Source organism: Vanessa tameamea, chromosome 18, assembly GCF_037043105.1.
Source record: "Vanessa tameamea isolate UH-Manoa-2023 chromosome 18, ilVanTame1 primary haplotype, whole genome shotgun sequence".
Lineage (NCBI taxonomy): Eukaryota > Metazoa > Arthropoda > Insecta > Lepidoptera > Nymphalidae > Vanessa > Vanessa tameamea.
In genome coordinates, this window is record NC_087326.1 from 2,924,267 (window position 1) to 2,946,879 (window position 22,613).

Sequence of the window (22,613 nt, forward strand, 5' to 3'; positions counted from 1 at the left end):
CTATAAATATGAAGCTAATATCTAAAAAATTGTTAAAAGATAACGCAATTTAAAAATATATAGATTTAAAAGCAAAACGATCAACATTAAGACTAAAATACTGTTTATTATTTATTTTCTTTTAATAAACTCATAAGTGTGTTGAGGTTTTATGCCTAATAAAATCACGTAAACAACTTTGAAGATTCGAAATCACGTTTTATAAAAGTTTAAAATATGACTCAATTATAAATAAGCGTAATATAATTATTAACTAGGTTACTGTTTTTATCTGTGCATCGTTTTCGAGATACGACTAACCATATAGATAAACTCGAGTAGTAACTTTCTTTGGTAGCAAAAAGTGATGTTAAAACTTGAATTAAAACTTGTTGGAAATGCTAGAAAAAATAGAGCAAAAAAAAAAAGAGATATAGACTAGTATATTTCACACTAAATATGTAGTTAATTTATTTACTTTTATTTGATTGCACCTAAAATTAATATATGATATAATTACATAATAGTATGTAACGAATTTACTTTCTATTCAATCGATTGTCCAAAAAATATTCCGGAACTACTTTCCATACATTTTACATTCTAAGGGACGAGAGAAATTATAGTATCACGCGTCAATATGCGCAAAGGAACCCGTAATGAATAGAAATGAGTATGAAAGTAAGTATGATAGATAATAATTTCTTTATCGTTGTGTCAATAATGGGTATTCTTATTTAAATCGTGTTTTGTATTTCACTTACCATTACCCGCTAGTTTGGGTAATTCTACTAATTTATAACGGTTAACATTTGGGACAATTCTACGTGTAACGGCTCTGTTATGTTCCCGATTCTATTCCGATCCAACTTGAAAAATTCCTTACAAAAATAAACCTTTATTTAGACATGGCCACCTGATGGTTAGCGGTCACCACCGCCCATAGACGATGGCGCTGTAAGAAATATTAATCATTCCTTACATCGCTAATGGGCCGCCAACCTTGGGAACGAAGATGTTATGTCAATTGTACTGTTACACAGGCTCACTCACCCTTCATACCGGAACACAACAATACTGAGTAATGCGGTTTCGCAGTAGAATATATGACGAGTGGATGGCACCTACCCAAACGGGCTTGCACAAAGCCCTACCACCAAGTAAATGGTGGCATCATCGTAACGGATGGTCAATTCTACTTATTTATATCGGTAACGTTATGATCCCGATTCTATTTCGGTCAAACTTCAACCGAACCGCAACTGTATTGCTTTGTAGAATAGAATAGAAAATTCGATTGCTATAAAGAGACTATTTGTCAGTAGAATTGTATCCCTGGTTATAAAAGCTCTTCTTATAATAAAATAAAATAGAATAACTTTATTGCAACCAATCTATAGATATTACACAATTGTATAATATGTATGACAGAATTCAGTATAAAAGTATTATTATACTAGTATTGCTATTATATAGAGATCGTAGAATTTTATTAAGTGGAATCAATTTAAATACACTTGAGACTGTTTTAAATTACAGGATATTCAAATTAATTTGTGATATAATTATTATAATAGAAACTGCTGCATTTTTTGTCGGTTCAGTAGAATAATCTATTTTCGATTCAAATTTTACATCATAATTTTAATATTAATCTACACATTCGGTGTAATTTATGAGGTTAAATTTTTCTCTGTATTCATTATTTTACCGTTGCATATTGCAAAGTTACATATTAAACTTGTCTTCGTTAGAAATAAAACATATAACTGCTTAGAACAGCTTGGTCACCACCAGGTGTTAGACATTGGCGCTGTTTGCAGCAACCTTGGGAACTAAGATGTTATGTCCCTTGTACCTGTAGTTAAACTGCCTCACTCACCCTTCAAACAGGAACACAAGAATACTAAGTATTGCTTTTTGGCGGTGTAATACCGGATGAGTGGATGTTCAGACTGACTTTGCACAAAGGACTACTAAGTAAAAGTTTCAATGATTTTATAATTTAATATTATTAAGATCTAAATCATTTAATATAAGGTTATATATATTATATTACTATATTATTCCCAGTTGATTTAAGCAAATACCTATATTTTTATCTAGCTTGAACAGCATTATTACCTTTTAGTAAAGTATAATTTGCCGAAATAGTACTTTTTACGTTCCACGTTTCCAATCGTACCAACCAAAAAGTACGAAATCAATCTTATTTTTTTATAAGTAACCCTTGCTTTATCAATACGACATTTTTTTTAAAATAATTTAGTCTTACAGGAAGCTATTTTTAACAGATGTTCTATCTATTAATATAAAACAATAATACTAAATTAATTAAATAATTATAATCTTGAGTAACATATCAATGATTATCAAAGGAATTTTAAAAATATATTTTGAATAAAGAAACAAACTGATGTCATTATATCAAACGGGTAATAATATCGTCGTGAAAAATAAACTACGGGAGGCCAATTTCTAAACGCAGACGTAATTCCTTATTCAAACACCACCACCACGGGCCCCACACCTTTGGTCAGTTGCTTGCCGCGTCAGAAGCGATTTTCTATTGCAACTGTTCGTGCGTTCCTACCGCGAGTGCTGTGACAGTGATGCAAACGTGTGTACGCAGCTTTAAATTGTGATCGTACGTGTGGAGTAGCCGTGTTAAAATGAACGGTGAGCTTTATATTATTTAAATATATTGACAAACGCTTACTTAAATTATGTAAAAAAAAACATTTTAAAGAATAAATTTGTGAATAAAATATTTTTTTATAACGAGACAGATATTTATTACTGTAGATTAAAAAATATATCGTTGATAACGCTCTTCAATGATTTTGAGTTGCATTATTTAATTATTCATTAAACATAAAAGTTAACATAATAAGTGTAGAGACCGCTGATAAAATTAATATTATTCTTTCTTCTGTATTAATTTTGTTTAACAAAATAAGTATATTATATTCTTTCGTCATTATAATTGAATGCAAAATCCCCGTTAGTGTTTATTAGTGCGTTCCGAGATAACAATTGCACGAAGGCGGCCCATAGCGCACCCAACAACTCAATAAAACAATTTAATCTCATTTGCAATATTACTGTTATAACAGATTCCTTTAACCAACAAAATTATGATAAAATCAATCTAGAAATATAATTAAGAAGTAGTTATAATAATACGTTTTAAATATAGAAATAAAAATTAAAAATAGTTACTGTAAAAATCATTACCGCACGGAACGGTGACGGTGTTTTTAATTTTTAATTTGTATATAATTAAGAATATTATTCTTTAATGTAATATTATTTCTTTTACTCATTTGAGATGAAACTTTTCTGAGTTGTTCTGGTACAAAAAACAATACATTTTTTATGTATGTATATCCTTCAAAATAAACATTCTACGTAAGACCCTTATTTTACCAGGACTGGTAGCTGGTTTGATATAAATGATTTGATAATAATGATGATACGTTATGGTCGGAATTCTCACGTTCCTTATTTATATTTTTTAATTAAAACAATTTCTAACTTGTCTGTACTGTTTTAATGTATCTATTAATTATATCTAAGAAAATAACTTATCATCCAACTAGTTTCAATGAATACTCGTCCAACGGACAACGGACATCCAATCTAACAACTTTTTACTGAGATCTTAAAAAATAGAACAAATAGATTACTTGCTTTAAAAAAAATAAATTATTTATTTATTATACATTTTCCGTATTATACAAATTATTATAGCGAGAACATTATTTCAATGAGTAAAATTGACTGAAAAGCAAGTTGAAAATTTATAATGAGATTAAATATATAGCAGATCCTAAAATCAATAACTGTTTGCTTAATTATATTACTCAACGAAATAATATAACACTAAAAATAAATTTAAAAAATCGAAAACATTTTTGTACATAAATATTACACTTATATAAAACGATCAAAAAACTTTTCACCCTGACTTATTTACAATGTTATCTACGTTTTAAATGACGCATGTTAAATATACCATAGTATACAAAAATCTTTTAAAAAAAAAGTATTGTTTAAAAATATAACAAATTTCGTAACAAAATAGATTTTAGTTTATTCATGAACTCCATTTTTGACTAAAGAAAGTAAAACGTGATCAATTTTATAGTTTCACTTTCATTGTCGTTAACGAGCTATTATTTGTATTTAACAAAGTAACTCATTCAATATAACAAGTGAACAAATAATTTATATAAGCAATTGAATACTTAAAAAATAATTGAAAGGCGAATAATGGTTATAATAAGAAACATTTATTATAAAAAAATATAAGTGTACTGTTGATATACGTTAGATTTATTCTTTAACTGATGAAAAATTGAGTATATAGATATAATTTGCAAAACGACGATTAGTTGATGCCGGATTTTTTCGTTTGTTAGAAAGTTTGCTACAATGAAACTGGCCTGACAAATCTATTATTATTATTCCTTTACTTCTCCTTTAAGATACTTACTATAAACGTATAAGAAAAAAAAATCATGTGTCTAATAAAATGGAACAACTTTAGGCGATATTTAATATACGTACCTACTTCTTCTTTCTTATATATACAAGAAACTAAATTTTGACATCTTTTTTTTTAAATATAGTCAAATTAAGGCACTGGCAGAATTTTACTCAGATATAATAATTTTGTTCGTCGCTGCTCTTCGATCTTTCTCTGATAATACTAATAGAGACCTGTCGTAATCACAATTCGCGTGGAACGGACTGGCGCTCGTACTGCGGATAGAAAAATATGGGTTACATAGCCGGAACCGATTACGTCCACTTATAACAGGGATTTATAAAAGAAAGCTATGAAAACGTGCATAGTGAAAAACATGCTACCTATATGATTATTTTAAGTACAACCACTATTATTTATTATAGTAATATATTTATTGAGATTTTCATATTTTTCATATTCATTTTTTTAGTTCATATCGATGTATAAATTAAGCCCATTTAAGCCATGTTAAAATAATTATTCGTGTAAAATATTCAACTATGATGTGATGTCGTCCTGACCGATTTTCCCTCACAAACCAATGGCGACAGGCGCGTGCGGCAGTACCAACAGCGGGAGTACATATTTCCTCCAAGACTCCGTGCTGTGTCTGATAATTTTTCCATATAAAACACAATAACTTTCTATCGGCCCGGCTTGGGATATGACAGGACCTCGACATTTTTGGCCTTACATTTAGCAACTAGACCAACGAGGCAGTCAACATTCATTAATTCTATATTCATAAACAGGTAAGGTTAGTTTGTATATAGAGATAATATCTGAAACTCATCTGGATACAATACTAAAAAAAAAATCACTAGTAATATAAATAATAAATATATAAGTAATATAAAAAATAAATTGCACCCGTGCGAATCTGCGGCCGTTAGTAGGTATCTAATCATATAAATACCTAGTTAGAAGTCACTTTTGTCTGACAGACTATCATTACACAGCTGAACTGTAAGATAGGCTTAATATTTGAAGAAGAACCTTATTTCGTAATGTAGACAGTATAAAGATAACTTTTTAATTTAACAGGAGCTTCTCAACTCTGCTCTATACTCTCATTCTCACATGTTTAACAACTCGGAGCACTCATTCGAAGTGTATTTATTTTGAATACATCGAGACAAATAATGATGATCATATAGGTGTTTGAAATTAAATAACCGTATCGCTTATTTAATTTCAAACACCTACATATATGATCATACACAAGCACACACAACACACACAAGCAGCAACGAATAGTGTTAATAATAATATATAGTAATTATAATATTTAGATACATATACATAAAGCATAAAATAAATTTTAATACTCGACAAAATCTTGTCAAGGAATAACCAATGCTTATTGCATATATATTTATGAAAACACAAATCTAGGACGAATGATCAATACCATTGTCCATTGCACTTGAAAAAATAAAAAATAAGCTTATTCTGAAAAAATAATGGGCGTTGAAATGAACAATAAGACGATGACATTTCAAGAAAACCTATGCTTTCCCTTTCGTGGGAAACAACCAACAAAGAACTTCAAACCACCCCTGACTAGTGTTTTTCCTTGTCAATGTCTACATTGTCATGCATTAAGTATCAATGGTCTTCCGCGCTATACATTCGACCGCTTTCTAATTACATGGGAAAAATAAGTTTAATGTAAAATACGTAATACAGGATTCATCACTAAAACACTTGGGTTTTATGTTAATAAAAGTAATGAATTATTTATTATAATCAATAATATGAAACTAAAAAAATAAATTAAGTAATAAAAAAGAGTCAGCTTATAAATATTTATTGTTAAAATATATGTAAATCTGTATTCAAAAAAGTAAACAAATAAATAAAAAGGTTATGAATCGGTTAACAAGCAAACTTGTAATATTTTTGGGTGCTGAGTTTTTATAAAAATTTAATAACTTTACTTGGTGGTAGGGCTTTGTGCAAGCCCGTCTGGTTAGGTACCACCCACTCATCAGATATTCTACCGCCTAACAACATTACTAATTATTGTTGTGTTCTGGTTTGAAGGTTGAGTGAGCCAGTGTAATTACAGGCACAAGGGACATAACATCTTAGTTCACAAAGTGGCGATGTAAGGAATGGTTAATATTTCTTGCAGCGCCATTGTCTATGGGCGGTGGTGACCACTTACCATCAAGTGGCCCATATGCTCGTCCGCCAACCTATAACATGAAAAAGTGACATTTAATTTTAACTATGAATATATAATTAATTAGAAACACCTAACTTTGAAATATACAGAAATAAAGTGTTACTATATCTTAAAAATGTGTTAAGCTAACTAATCTAAATTAAAACTTAACTAACTTAGCTAAAAAAATTATTAAAAGAAAAAAAATATTTTCTGTCAAGGGTTTCTAATTATTAATCCGGATTTATAAAATTAAGTCTACTCTCATGTCTCTTGACCTGAACGCACGTGAAACTGCTCATACTGCTCTGTCTCCGTTGATGTCGGATTTCGTTGCCATCGGACAATGAGTTTGAGGAAATAGATATGAGATCATTGTTGGGACATAACTTGGTGCAATATTATAAATTATTATAAAATTGGACACAATTACATTAAAAGTTTGATAAGTTTTTTATTTCAATATAATGAAGTACCAAAATTCAAAATTTACTTATTACACAGTTCTTTATTTCTTGTCTTAAATAAAAATATAAATAGATAACTTTTATTATGATAAAGTCACAGGCCACCAAATATTAATATACGAACACATAATTGCTTCTTGCTTAACGTTTTATCTTTTCCTCATGTTAAAGAAAATTAACGGACTACAATACCCTACTTTTTGGTACACCTCTCACGACACATGCAAGTTTGCTCAAGAAGTTTCGTTATGACGCCAAAATAAATTTAAAATGTTCATTAAAGCAAACACTTTTCTATCGTCAGAAATTCTTCTTTAAGACGCGCAATGCCCGGTTTCTATAATTACCGAATCATTATTCTACATCAATAACCAATCGTTCTTGAGTTACGAGACGTTTCAAAGTCACAAATACGACTTCAAAACTTACTAAACGTGTTAGGGACATTTTGAATTACGTCTCGTAGACGATTTTGTTCTTCGTAAGCAAAACAAATCGTTACTTTGATATATCACATAGTAACCGGGCTTACGATAATTATTGTGATTATAATATAAATGAAAATACCATTTCACTTTTGCACGGTGGACGACTAGCGTGTATGATGGTCTAAGTTAGTACTTCGATGTTAATCAGACCGAATGAAAGACTCCGTTTTCGGTTAACAATTATTACTAACTTTCACCTAAGGAAAAGTGCTATACCTAAATTGGTGAAGTTTTATTACTATTGCGTATGTTTTATAGCGTACTGCTAGAACTGTTATGAATTCGTCCTAATTTGGAACGTGTATTGTGATGTAATTTTAATGACATTTTGTTTTTAATGTTCGGTTAGGTAATGTGTTGAATGTTTTATTGCTCTTTAAGTGTAATATAAAACCAGGACATAGACAGCTAGTTAAATTCGTTGAAATAGGTTCTGGTTTTACAAAGCGAAGCTCATTTTATATATTTATAGTACGTTACTGATAACTCGATAATACTTACATACTCGTATCTTGGATTTTGGATTTGCTTTTGAATAAAATATTGATAAATCTTTAATAATTTTATTTTCATTTTTTGAATTATATGATTATCATTAAAATACGCAATAATATAATATAATATAATGTCTCGTTATCAAACTCGGAAGAAAAATATTATATGACTAATTAAATCGTTTTATCATTCAACAGATGTCTACTCAATATAAAACAAAAGCTTCCCGCTGTTCGTGAGCTTAGACCTTTTAAGTTACGCAACGAATTATAGTAGATTATGTATAATATGAACTACATAACTTCAATAAAAAAAATGTATATAGACCCGTATTGAAACCGGGACGAAATGTAATGTAATTTTAATATAAACTAACTTTAAACATGTCAGTCACACTCCACTCACTTTCCATCAGGTGAGCCTCCTGCTCGTTTGCTACCTATAACAAAAAAAAAAAATATATAATTACCATATTTTTCAAAAATAAAGATACATCACATTTTTTAATTTTAATTACATACATAAGTAACTGATGTAAAATTATCAAAAAAATGTTGCCATTACTTAAATAACTCTTGTTAATAATAATTCATTTTTATCATTTGAATAGATACTGATTGATACTTTTGCCACAGATAATAAACAAAAGTCAAATCTAATAAAATAATAATGATTACGCTTCAAGCGTTATTTACAAATTATGTATGTTGCCGGGTTATTGTTAAAACCGTAATATTATAATGTCACTAGTGACATTACAATTGAATGGTATTTCCTCGGTGATCTTAATGTATTACAATATTACTGAAAGAAAACTGAACATAGACTAATTTTCATAGAAACAAAGCTACATATTATTTATATTTTTCAGTCATTTAACCTAATATGTTGTCTCTTGTGTCTGAACAACCAAATACAGTGATATCTATTTCCATTTGATGACTATATTTGGAGCGTTTGTATGTTTAAATTCGATATAAAAAGCTAAGGTCTGTATTAAAAGACCGATTAAAAAAAATGTCTATAACTACTATAACCTATACATACATATATATAGGAAGGTAACTCAACTTCACGGTACAACCCTGGCAAAAGAAGGAGTAATCACCAAGGCATTAAAGAATCATGAAACTCTTCAAATACTCTATAAATGTCATCCAATCAGACAAACTGTAGGCAAGTACTCGTAATTCTCATCAAGAAGTTATATTGTATTGTTTAATAAAACAAAATCGAATTAAAATATTAAGGAAAGTATTCACATCCGTTCATAGTAAAGTGTAGTAATCGCGTCACGTCAGCGTGGAAAGTGAGTGAGCCGAGCACGGTTCTTCGAAGGTCACGGGCATTGAATGGCAATGAAGAAAAATTTACTTTGTTGAATAATAATTGATTGTTTAGTTACATATTTATTACTAGTTAAGAGTCCAAAAAGAGTTATTACAATGCTCTTTACAAACATGACGAAAGTAAATTTATAAAACTACTACATATTTAGGGTACTATACTTATATTTCTTTAAACAAAAAATAATTGATATTGAGTAATATGCCTAACAAAAGAATATCAAATATAAAAAACCGTGGTGGTATGTGTAGTGGTTCTTCTCGGTATAATCTCCTTCTTCTCTCAATTCTCGTTCAAGAAAAGCTCTTTCGCAGAGATCAACATATTATATCCAATGAAGTATCTGATATAGAGACAGTTTATGTAAGCAATGTGTCCATTTCATTATAATTATTTAAAAAACGAAAAAAAAAACAACAATCAATCATTCACAAAATGACATATAAATGTAATTAAAATTATGCATTCAATATTACGCAAACGTATCATTTTTGCCGTTACAAAGGAATATTCAATAGTCGTGAAGTTCCCACACTGTGTTTTTACAATTCTGAAAGTAAAATTTATGTGTTGTGCACAATGGCAATTTACCAATCAATCTATGTGAGTATTTTGTAATTTAATAGAGTTACACGTTATTTGTCGAAATATATATATATAATAATAATAAATAATAAATATTGGACAACATCACATACATTACTCTGATCCCAATGTAAGTAGCTAAAGCACTTGTGTTATGGACATCAGAAGTAACGACGGTACCACAAACACCCAGACCCAAGACAACATAGAAAACTAATGAAGTTTTTCTACATCGACTCGGCCGGGAATCGAACCCGGGACCTCGGAGTGGCGTACCCATGAAAACATATATATATATATATACTTTCAATTACATACATTTTTATACAGTAAAAACTAAATGTTTGACACTCATAACATACAAAATCTGTAGACTGTAAAGTGTGTCATATTTTTTGTATATTTAATAATAAAATATTTTGTTTAAAGTTAAACTAAAACATATTTTATGTATTAAACTGCGTCTCCACTCAACAAAATTTAGATTTTAATTAAAATATGGCAACATTCGAATAATAATTATTTACAAGCGTATTTTTGTTGAATAAATTTCTTAGTAGATATAAATCTCAGTTCAAGCTGAGAAATGCGAGAGGCTAAGCCAAAAACGATTCCTTGGCACCAAACCATGTCGTTAAATTATTCAAATTAAAATGATTAGAACAAGTAACATATTTAACATAGGCATATATAACCTCATTTTACATCAAAGGAGGTTATGTCCATAAATTATATAAGTATTCGCGTGAGAAAATCAAGGAACGAAATACGCTACTGGCGAAATATTTTTAAGTAATTAGAATACAGTTAGTGGGTGAACTGCTTTGTGTCACGGAACTATAAACATAGAGAGCATGTTTTATAAGTTCGTAACGATCTGTGAACGTTAAATATTGACAATTATTTATGAAACCAGAAACAGTTACAACGAAGATGACTTTATTATGATATTTAATTAAATTAAAAAATATATGTTTATATCGTCACCTGCAATTCGATTTTATAGAGACCAAATACATTATTTTTTATTTTATTTATTTGTTGCGTAGAAAATCTCGGAACACAAGATTATCATTATTAATATTATTTTATATTCATTAAATATATATATATATATATATTTAATGAATATTATTTTCGTACTTTTCTGCAATCGTAAGGGTTTTGTTTGTATATATGTTTATTTAATCGTAGGATTTAAATGGTTGAACCAGTTTTATTCAATTATGTATGCTAAACAAATGTAACATCAATGCTAAACGACCAAAATGTATACTTCTGTAGTTGACATGACATCAAGGCAAGTAAGATTAAGCCTGCAACATTTATCAATTATTAGTAGTACACAACATGGCACGTGGGGCAATAACCTCTTATCTTTTTTTATCTTTAGAGCCAATTAAGAGACGTCATTCACTATCTTGTTTCGTGGTGATTGGCTGTCAAGTGTCTGACTTTCGTAGAGACGTTTTCTACAATAGAAAATCACTACAAACAAATACAAATTTAGCACTTGAAAGTTCAGTAAGCTGCTTCGCCAGACTTAAAACCACGATCTTCATTATTATTTTACTTAGAAGTGTGTTGGTCTCGTAACTATTTTATCCGATTGTGACCTTAAGGTCATGGGTGCCATACAATTATTTTAATACAATACAAGTAATTTTCTATCTAGAAAATCTAAGTAACAACTGAACGAGAAAATTGTTGTGAGTTTGGAAGTTGGTAATTTTTATATTACCGGGTCTCGAAATGACCTAACCTGTAATAGGCTGTTAAAGTGTCGACGAAAGGTAGAGGATCTTTCGTTGATTTTCGTAATTTTTTTCGCGGAGAAACGAGAGTGCACTTGCGTGTGCCAGAACTACTTTGAGAATGACTAGAAGGACATAAAGATAATTATATTTATCATTCGTTCCTATTATACAACATCTTAAAAAATGATTTCAAGACATATTCGTCGCCAATCAATCATATTCGATTGATTATCGTCTAATATTAAATTGCATATATTAGACTTCAACGCGTTATCTCTTTAATAAAGTAATAAATAAATAGTACTTGAAACTATTTCATTGTGCCTAGTATTGTGCCACGTGTTTGTATTTACTCTTTTCTTCACTAAAATGGAAAAACAAAGGTTTACTTTAACCTTTATTTATATTTTATTGGATATCGTAAATACGATATTTAAACAATTGTATTATCTACAATATCCTATACAAACAACTACATAATAGAGACAAATAGCAGCCAGATCTCAGTTTATTAGGAATCAGTTGACAGTTTACTAGTTATTTAATGTCATTAGAGTATCCTTTAGAATCCATCGACCACCAGAAGTGATCGGTTTAACTTTCAAAAAACATTCTCACTCAAACAAAACACTCCATTAATAAATATCGAATATCACCCAGATTAATAATTGATTAATAATAAAACGATCAAGTAATATAACAATTACAGAAGTATAAGTTCTTTATTCAAAGTAATTAAGAAATATATCTAATTGAAATAATGCAAGTATTCGTATTCGATCTTGACTATGCGATCTCAGAGATGAATCATCGAACACACAATTTACCAAGAAGAAAACAATCAGTATAATATACTAACAACGTCAGTAATAACAACATTTCCTTTTGAAATATAATATAGGCTAATTATTCTATGTTACAAATCAAGTAATAGTGACGGCACAATTAATCATATAGAGCAATGCGCGTTTTCATTCGTCCAGCAACCCGAAATGTAATTATAGGAAAACAACTTTTATTTTCATTCGAACACGGTACACTTTTATTTGTTATCACTATTTGTGAAGATGAGGCATAAGTATGTGTTTTCTCGGCGAATAGCTAGAGTGAAACGTGCTACGGTCGCTGAACACCGGCTCACGAGATGCGCGCGTTAGTTCAATTTGAATTAGGATTGTATTAAAATGAATCTGGTCCTTGAAATTCATTCAAAAGTCATCATGGAGTAATATTTCGATATTCCTATTTATATTATACTAAAAATAAAAAAAATCCTTTTCTAAAAACAAATATAAGGAATTATAGAGCCATATTAAACAATTTAGTCATATTTATGTTACCATTCTGGCAAATGGATCGACATCATCACTAGGTGGTAAGTTGATATCATCTCCAATGTGCCACCAAACCATGGAAACTAAGACGTCACATCTCTAATGAAAAATTTAAAAAAAATCTATCATCGTCAATTTCTTTGAAAATAATTTCCCATAGCACGCATCTACGCACGGCTTTCATCATAGGAAGTTATGTCTGCCACGGTGCGTGCACTCTTAAATATAACAGGCCATTGTTTTTATAGATAGAGCGATATCGTATACGGAAAACGTTTAGTCCCAGTTTTCTGGGCCACTTACTCTAGGAAGAAAAACTTTTACTATTGTGACAGATTCTGTGAAGTTAATATTAGTATTATGTAAAATTACACTTTATTTAGGTCGTATACTCGCTTGTTTGCACAAATGATGTTATAATAGTAATAATCAAATTGAAAACTACTATTTAACATCACTAAAATTTGAAAACAGTTGCATCGACATCAGTTGAAAACTTACAGACATGGTTTCTAATCATAATGTCGTGTGTGGATTGTATTGAAATTTCTCGCATCTAAGAACGTAAACAACTATAATTTGAAGATAAATAGTCAACACTAGTTTCAGTAAACATACCTAATGCTATAACGGTTTATTACGTTATTAATTTATATGTTAATGTAAAAGTAACAGCTCGTTAACGCCCCACAGCTTTTGAGGGGAAGGTATGGAGGTTTTCTCGTTTAGGTTTCGTCACAATGTTTTCCTTCACCGCCGAGTACGGAATGAATAATAAATTCAAATGAATCTCAGGAATTCAGTATTGTTTGCACCGGGTTTGAACTCAAAATCGTCGGTTAAAATTGTAACCACTAATCAACAACCTCATGACATGACATGTTTACCATCATAACAAGCAATGAGAAAGGTAACAAAGATGTAGCATTTTATAGTTATCCATTTGTAGTTCCTCCTAAGCAGTTAAGTTAAGCATGTCTCAAATTTTATCACAATTAATTATAAGTATTACGTTAAATCTTCATGCAAACACTAATATTTATACGTACGTACGTACGTATTTGTACGTACATTAATTCATAAATTATCATTTTCACTTTCAATGTCATTAAAATCATAAAATTTAGACTTCATTCTAATTATATATTTATTGGGATTTTAATAAATATTAAAAATAGTTCCAGTTTAACGTACTTATTAGATATATGAAAATAACATTGTAATCTATATAACTTATGTTTATCTCACGTAAGTGAACTTTGTACTTTTTGAGAAAAAAAAACTGTTAAACCATAAACCCGTGATGCTTTTTATTTTACTCGAAGAAGAATTTCTAACAACATAAATAGATATTTATTTCAAAATGTTTTCTTGAACAGCATAGTTAGACATATCAGCGTAGGCAGTAAGGGCAGTGGTGAGCACTGATAACCAGGAAATCTGATCTAACTATTGATCTTCAGTTTTTGTCCAAATAAACTAATATTATATCTACTTGAGTACATAACATAAAGTATATATTTATTATAGTATATTTTAATAATAAAAATGTACTGAAGAATATTGTAAAATTAAACTAAACTCATTTTTGACACTTTATCCCTTGGTTTTTCCTGTCCAAAATAAAAACCCTATCCAAGCCCTATCCATGTCCTCTTAGAATACTATTGATATAAGAATAAAATAAAATTCAATAACTCGTTAATGATAATAATAACAGCGCAACCGCAGTTTTCAGTATTTTTACATGAATATAGCATTTAGGAAAACATACACGTAAGTATATTATAATTTATTAAAACAATAATTGAAGTGACGGCAGCCATAACAAATTAGTAGAGGTTATAATTATAAAAAATCAAAGGAACAACAATCCATGGTCTTTTAAAACACTTTAAATTTACCAACATATCATTAAAAAAGCCCCATGATTATTACGAATTATATGGTGTTACATCCTCGTATATAAAATAGAATCACGTCCCGTAACGCAATCGCTAGAAAGCGATAGTTCCATACTTAATTTGTAACATTACTGCAATAACTCAACACCATATAAAATTTAAATGCATATCGCGTTTTTATTACCTCGTGTGTCCGGGGCTTTATGTGAACTTTGTTAAGGGGAAACAATTTTTTGCATAAACAATTGTGGCAAAACACTTGCTAGGCTTGCTGGCTTATAATGTAAGCCTTCAGATTCCGTATAACATTTAAAGGTACTCTGCCGTCATACAGCACTACATTGTAATCTTATTTCGTCTTGAGCAAGTGAGCCAATACATTTATTTGATTCGATGTCAAAGATGTGAGGTAGTAAGATTTTTGTTGCTATGTGCCCAATGTCTATTGATAGAAGTCAGCATCGTAGCTAGGGACTGGTCAGATGGGTAGCTTCGAGAAGCGTATCTACTAGTGGGGCGCACTTTGCAGAACCAAAGACTAGACCTCTGTGGCACAAGCATAACATTATGCTAAAACGAATAAATAAAATTACACTTAATTAGGAAAATCACTGCATGAAACAAAATTTTGTTGTATTGTTTCTTTCTTACATAATAGTAAAAACCATTATTATGCTTAAATTAATTAGATCTTTAAAGTTATCCTAGTCGTTTCTCTTCCTGTAAAATAAATTTTGGGGGTTTGCCAAAATCAAATCTTGCCAACGGCGCACATGAACCTAACTACAATGATGGTGGGAATAAACACAAAACGTTTTTTTAAATATAAAAAAAAACTATACTATAACTCTACGAACATACGTCTTAACAAAGAAACTACATCAAATAAGTAAAATTATTGACTCCTCTCAAAAGCGTATCTAAAGTCGTGGGAACGGATGAACACTTCGCGGTCACGGTCAGTTCCGCTCTACATGCTGGGCTTTTTAACTGACTCCAATACATATTTCTCGTTTCTTTCTATCTTTTGGATTTATGTGTATTGATCGATTATTTTTTTAATAACGTATCGGCATATTGTGAAGAAGAACTCATACACAAGTAGTAGAACAAATAACGGAAACCGCATAATAATTTGATTCATATAACAAAAAATATTTTTAATTTATTAGTATTTATATAATATTTATTATTAATATTTCTTTTCTATTTCCGTTTCATTATATGACATATTATTCTTCTGTCTTACTATTATTATAAATGTGAAAGTTTGAATGTTTGTTATTTAATAATATTAAAGCTTAGAGGTTTTTATTAAATTTAGCCGTTCACATCGTAACATGTCGTGGAATACGACGTCATTTTATATAGGCTTACTTAGATTTGGTTTAAAAATGAGATTAATTAAAAAATTTTTTTTTAGTAACGAAGTTCAAAGGCAGCCCATAACGAGGGTTCTCTTTACGGTTTAATGCTAGGTGTCTTGTAAATTAAGCAATCCAGTGAACGACTATTAAATACAGTAAAACGTCATCCTCTTAATGTCTGCTAAAAATTCCAAAAATCCAACACTGCAAATTGATTGCACGGTGCGCTAGACATATTATCGCGCACATGTGTGTGCGTAAACACAGGTTCATAAGAACTTTTCTATGCACAGGATTGTAAAAAGCTTCCAAACTCTGAGCTATTACAAAAAAATCTCAACAGGAAACCCAATAACTTTATACGTACGAACCGATTTGGGATTTAAGCACAGCACCTCTTTGATCTTGCAGCCTTATTAACTAGCCAAACGACTAACGAAACAGATCTATTTTTTAAGTAGTTATAATAAATCACTATAAAGGACTATAGATTAAACAATAACTTAACTGATTGTAAATCCTTTTCAGCTGAACGTTTCGAAAAAGCAATAAGTAACAATATAACTATCACTTTCTCAGCAAGACACTTATTTCGTCAATTTCAACCTGTGTGCCGTTAAGCTGCCAAAGGAAATAAGTAGAAAGCGTGACCCCAGTCATAGTTCAAAATAATGATAGTCATGAAATAGCTTATTATTAAATAGTTATATCTAATACTGATTGGACAAACGGTAATAGAAATTATAATCTTAACATGCGAATGAACTTTTACAAATTTTCTGTTTACTTTTTATTAAAAACACTGAGATGTCAGATGTCAGTAACCGTGTCTCGCGTTTCGATTTCGCGAGATGAGTACATAACTTAGTGCATTTTGTTAAATAAACAACCCGGATTTAATGTGGAATAAAAAAGAACTAATCAACAAAAAAATACTTGAAAGTAAGCGTTCATTTTTATGACTATAATGATATATAATACGAAATGAGAATCCGCCGTGACCCAAGATGCCGCAGGCCCAAACGCCGTACCTAATTGACGTTGTCCGCAATTTTCACCGAATATACCAGAGATAATATACAAAGAGATTCTAATAAGCCTGTAAGTCGCTTCAAACGCTTAACACCTGTATGCCTAATGCCTAATGTATAATCCCTTTTAACGATTGTTCCTGATCAAAAAGATGGTGTCATAAATATAAAATAAAAGCTAGGCTCTTAGAATCACACAAGACAGTTTAAATTAAACAGTGAAATAAAGCTATATAAATGTTGTGTATGTACAAGCATATACATATATTAGGAGATAAATAATATAATACATATATTAGGAGAATTCAATAAAACGCCCATTCAACTTCTTAAGGTATTTGTGGGAAGGTCTTTGTAAGAACGATCAAACATATATACTCCACACCTTTTTCATATTACTATAGACAAATATTACTTAAATTCATAATTGAGGCTGAAAGTCGACTAAGCTATATAAAGAACGTGTAAACTGTTAATTTTATTAATAAATAGTTATTTAATTTAAATTTTATTGCCATACCATAAAAATATGGCCTATTTAAATTGTTTTGGGGCTTGTGTTTTCCCTACGGTAATAAACAATCTGTGAACTTATTTGCTTTTATTGTTCCAGTGGTGCGGCTATGGCTGGTCGCGCTGACAATACAGACCTCGTTGACGACTGTCCTCTGTGGGAAGGGTCCTCATCATCGCCGCTCATTAATCGGGCATGGGGTAAATATTTGATTTAACTCTATTAATCTCAGCTAAAACATACTAGTTTTACCGTATATAGTATAAATGCTAAGGATAAATATTGTTATAAAAACTAAAAAAATATTAAACAGATACAAAGTACTAACTTTATTTGAATCCACTACAAATTTGTCATTCTACCTATACACAAACGAAATCAAAATATATTATAATATAGTACAAGTTTTTAGTATTTTAATTTCATTGGTAGAATAACATTATATTCATTTCTAATACAATGCAACAATGAAACTAATTTTTCCTCAAATAAATTTTATTTTATTTTTATTTTTATTTTATTTATTTTTATTTTTTAATATAATATATATTTTGTTTTCAGAATCTCCCAGCTTCTAAAGGTGGATGGAGACCAGTTGTGGGATCCGGTGGACTTCTATACGGGTCCCTAGGCACTGCTCCACTTCATGCACCGTCATATAAAATACCAGGACTAGATTATTATCCTTCATCTGCACGACCGTTGACAACGAGAGACATCACGAAACTGACGTCAATCGCTCAGTCTTACCGACCCACAACACTTCGGACAGTACAAGTATCTTCACATCCACTTCAATCAAATCAACCGATCAATTCATACCTAAACCCATTTTCTTTACCAAACAATGGATTAAACCAATATAAATTCGTTCAAAACTTCCCAGTCGATAGCGTTCTAATCCGTAACCAACACAATCCTTACGCCACTCGTCCAGTCTTGCAAAAGCAGCAAACGAAGCAAAAACAACAATACCATAATAATATACTGCAGCAATTGACAAACGTTCAGCCGATTCAATTTGGGCAGTATTCTACAGTTAAACCATTAGACTTATTCGGAAAACCGATCGAAGCATACCCAAGACCGGATGGAAAGCGGCCACATTCAGCGGAGACTGAGATCTTCAAACCAGAAGTATTTAAGCTGCCTGACACGGATACAGCATCCCAGTACTTAAATCATCAAGTGAAGACTGCGCAACAGCAGACGTACTCATTGCCAAAGTTGCCCATCAATCAATATGGACATCCATTCCAAGATAATGTTTTTCCACCAAGCATTTTAGGTATGTCATTACGTATGCTTATAAAATATTTTCATAATATATTTTTGTATCAATTTATTTTTCTATAATTATGTATTTTCTTTTTGATTTCAGGTACATTTGGATCCTTTGGTTTACAATCCGTCAAAGGAAGAGATCCTGTATATCCAACTACTAAAACAACATTTTTACCGCCACAAACAACTAAACAGACAATTTTCAATTCCTTCAATTATTCACCTAGTTTTAAAACAACACAATCTCTATTCTCTTCCACGACACCTAAATTAACAACCACACAAAACTTCAATTTGCTTTACGGTTCTACGTTGAACGACTTAGGTAATGTACCAACACCACAAACAAAAGTAGTGTCACCATTGAAAATAGACCCTAACGCTGAAACAAAACACGGATTCAAACCCAGCCCACAGGATCCCTTCATAAAGAATTTCCAAAATTTAGATTTTAATAAAATTACTACGTACAATCCTCCTATTATCCAAACATCTACATTATCAAGTGGTTTATTCAATAATTATGATTTCCATTCGCAAAACATACCTTTCCAAAACTACAAAAATCAAAACAATGTAAATAATAATTATGACAATACGAAACAAGTATCTGATAATGTCGGTCTTACCCAACAAGTATCACAACATTATGTTAACGCACCAGGATTATTTGATTTAGAAAGTAGCTTGAATGCTCTAGCTCATCGCCCCTCATATGCTGTAGTAGAAAATGTATCAGAGGACGTAATCACAAATGCTTCGCCTGCTGCTTGGACTGTAACACCACACTCTTACAAATATAACCAGAAAGAAAGCGATGAGTCTGTTACTAAACACGAACACGTGGATAATGTTTTTGAAAAACCAACAACGCCTTTACCCAATATACCGGAAGAATTCGCCATTGTTACTGAAGCTGAAAAAACTTATGAAAATGGTTACAATTATGAGAATCAATTCGAAAGTCAAAGCAGACGTCCACTCGGTGACGACTTTGAACCCATCGGAAAAAACAAACTAAAAGACTACTACTACAAGGTATCTACTCCGACATATAATGATTATAAAACTTATAGACGGACCAAGAAGCCGACAACTGAACTACCGAAACTCGAAGTAACAACGTCATCGACTATCAACCAAGAAGTAACAGATGTTCCAGTCGAAACACTTCCGACGCTTCCGCCTAACAAACATTTCAAACGACCTAGCACTTCTGATAATTTAGACAGGGATAAAATCAGGAAACGAAACAAAATAAGAAGACGTCGGCCATCACTTGCAAATCGTAATAGAGAAGAAACTAGTACGCGTAATGATGTGACTTCTACAGAGAACACCTTTACAACAATTACAGAAGAAACACATACCATTCGACCCCGAACAAGGCCGTCCAAGGCTAGACCTGAATCCGCTGTTACAACTCCAAGCGAAACTACTGAGTTAACTACAAGTGCTCTTCCAACTACCTCACCCACAAAACCAACAATTGTGAAGAAAAAATTAATTGGACACCGCAGACCTTTAACAACTGTTCCCGATAAAATCGAAACAACAACACAACCAATACAAGACTATAATAGTAGAGAATCATCAATAATGAAAATATCATCTCGGCCTCAATTATCAAAATCACCTCTGAATACTTACGAATTCAAGAATAGTGAAATTCCAGATTATAGCCATAAGCAAGATGAAAAAGATACACCAACAAGTGATGTTTCAGTAAGCCTAACCGATACGCTCAAAACGAACGATGCCTTGAAAGAATTCTCATTCCATAGGGATGTTAGACCTGTAGAAAATAAAGATTTGACCACTGAGTCTGTCAAGGAAAAAAATGAACATGAAGCAACTACTTTCGCATCTCGTACAGAAACTAATACGAGACAAACGAAAATACAAAGACCGAGACTCAAAAACAAACAGGAGAGACCAAAATTTAGTGTCAAAGATTATAGAAATCGATTAAATTCTACTACGAGTACAACTGAAAAAATTGTCGAGAACACACCTAAAAGTAGATATCCGCAAAGAAAAAATCCTTACAGCGAAATTTTCACAGACGTCGAAACAACAACAGAGAGAAAGAAATTCACACCGAAAGAACCGAGACATAAATTGAACAGAACGGAAAATAATGAACAGGAAATTCATTCAAGGCAAACGGTAAGACAAAGACAGAATTCAGACGGAATCGAAGGAAGTACCCAGAAGATTTCATCCCGTATACGTACTGGACAGCGAAGAACGAAACCTACTGAAGAACCTTCTGAAACATCAAGTCAAGCAACGATACACAACAAAAGACCACTAAGAAAGAGAATTCAAGATTCAGACATCGGTGAATCTGTTCAAGAGTTAGCTGTCACCGAAACGACAGTAAACGAACACAAGAATGATATAACTTCAGAAAGAACACGGTCAGAAAGTGCTATAATGAAAATAGCAGATAAGAAACATCAAGATCATATTGAACGACTCTTCGAACATTCGAAGCGAGTATCGGACTTAACCCTCGCAGCCAGTAAAGATTACAACACCCCGGGTATGTTTAAATCTATAACTTCAAATAGCCGAAGAATACCGAGTTACTTTACAATAGCAACTGACGACCCCATCCTACCAATAGAGGCTTTCTTCCCTCAGCTAAACCAAAAGAAGGAATCGTAACGTTCCTTATAAAATAACATTTTTAAATGATCAAACCAAATCTTTTCGACTGCCAAAGCGTCAAAATTTAATTTCTAGGTTTATGCAATATTAGTGCTAGCATTTACAATGTGGTTGTATAAGACCCCACCTGCATTTCTTTGAAACTTTTGACAATTTTATATTGTTTATTCTATTGGTGCTCATTTTAGGGTTAAGTTTGTCATATCCAGAGATATGGGCAATAGTATTATTATTGTATGGCTGTTATAATATGAATGTGTGCGTTTAATATATATCTGTTCCGTTGATACAATTTGTACAAATGTTATAAAATCTCGAAACAATGCGAATCGAACGTAAAGTCGAAACTAACTTTTTAATTAAATTATATTTTACAATAGTTTTAAAATCTGAGGTTCTCTGGAAACTGTGAACTGTTTTCTACCAAAAAAAATCTCGTTTATTGTTTTTAAGGAGAAAAATCTCGAAATGACTTGACATGTATTACAAACAATTAAAATAATATTTATCCTCACTAAGGTAAGCAAATCTAAACCTATCTTAAAATTCAAATGATCATTAGCCTCCTGCTTTGTTATTACTTTGTACAAATTAATTTGAAACTATGTATATGGTTGTTATTCCTTTTGTATGTGCGCGCGAATGTTTCTTTAATATTTATGTTGAACTATAGTAATTTAA

General features: G+C 31.0%; 2 protein-coding genes across 2 annotated transcripts in view; both read left to right on the forward strand.

The window, feature by feature from the left end:
* LOC113400186 (putative leucine-rich repeat-containing protein DDB_G0290503) overlaps nucleotides 1-22,613 on the forward strand; it is a 364,402-nt gene that overhangs the window by 302,396 nt on the left and 39,393 nt on the right. The gene's annotated exons all lie outside the window — the stretch shown is intronic.
* On the forward strand, nucleotides 2,503-22,355 carry LOC113400174 (uncharacterized). The gene is made up of 4 exons (XM_026639650.2): nucleotides 2,503-2,658; nucleotides 18,072-18,172; nucleotides 18,534-19,260; nucleotides 19,354-22,355. Exons 1-4 carry the CDS (start codon nucleotides 2,652-2,654, stop codon nucleotides 21,927-21,929), a joined length of 3,411 nt encoding a protein of 1,136 aa, XP_026495435.2. The 5' UTR covers nucleotides 2,503-2,651; the 3' UTR covers nucleotides 21,930-22,355.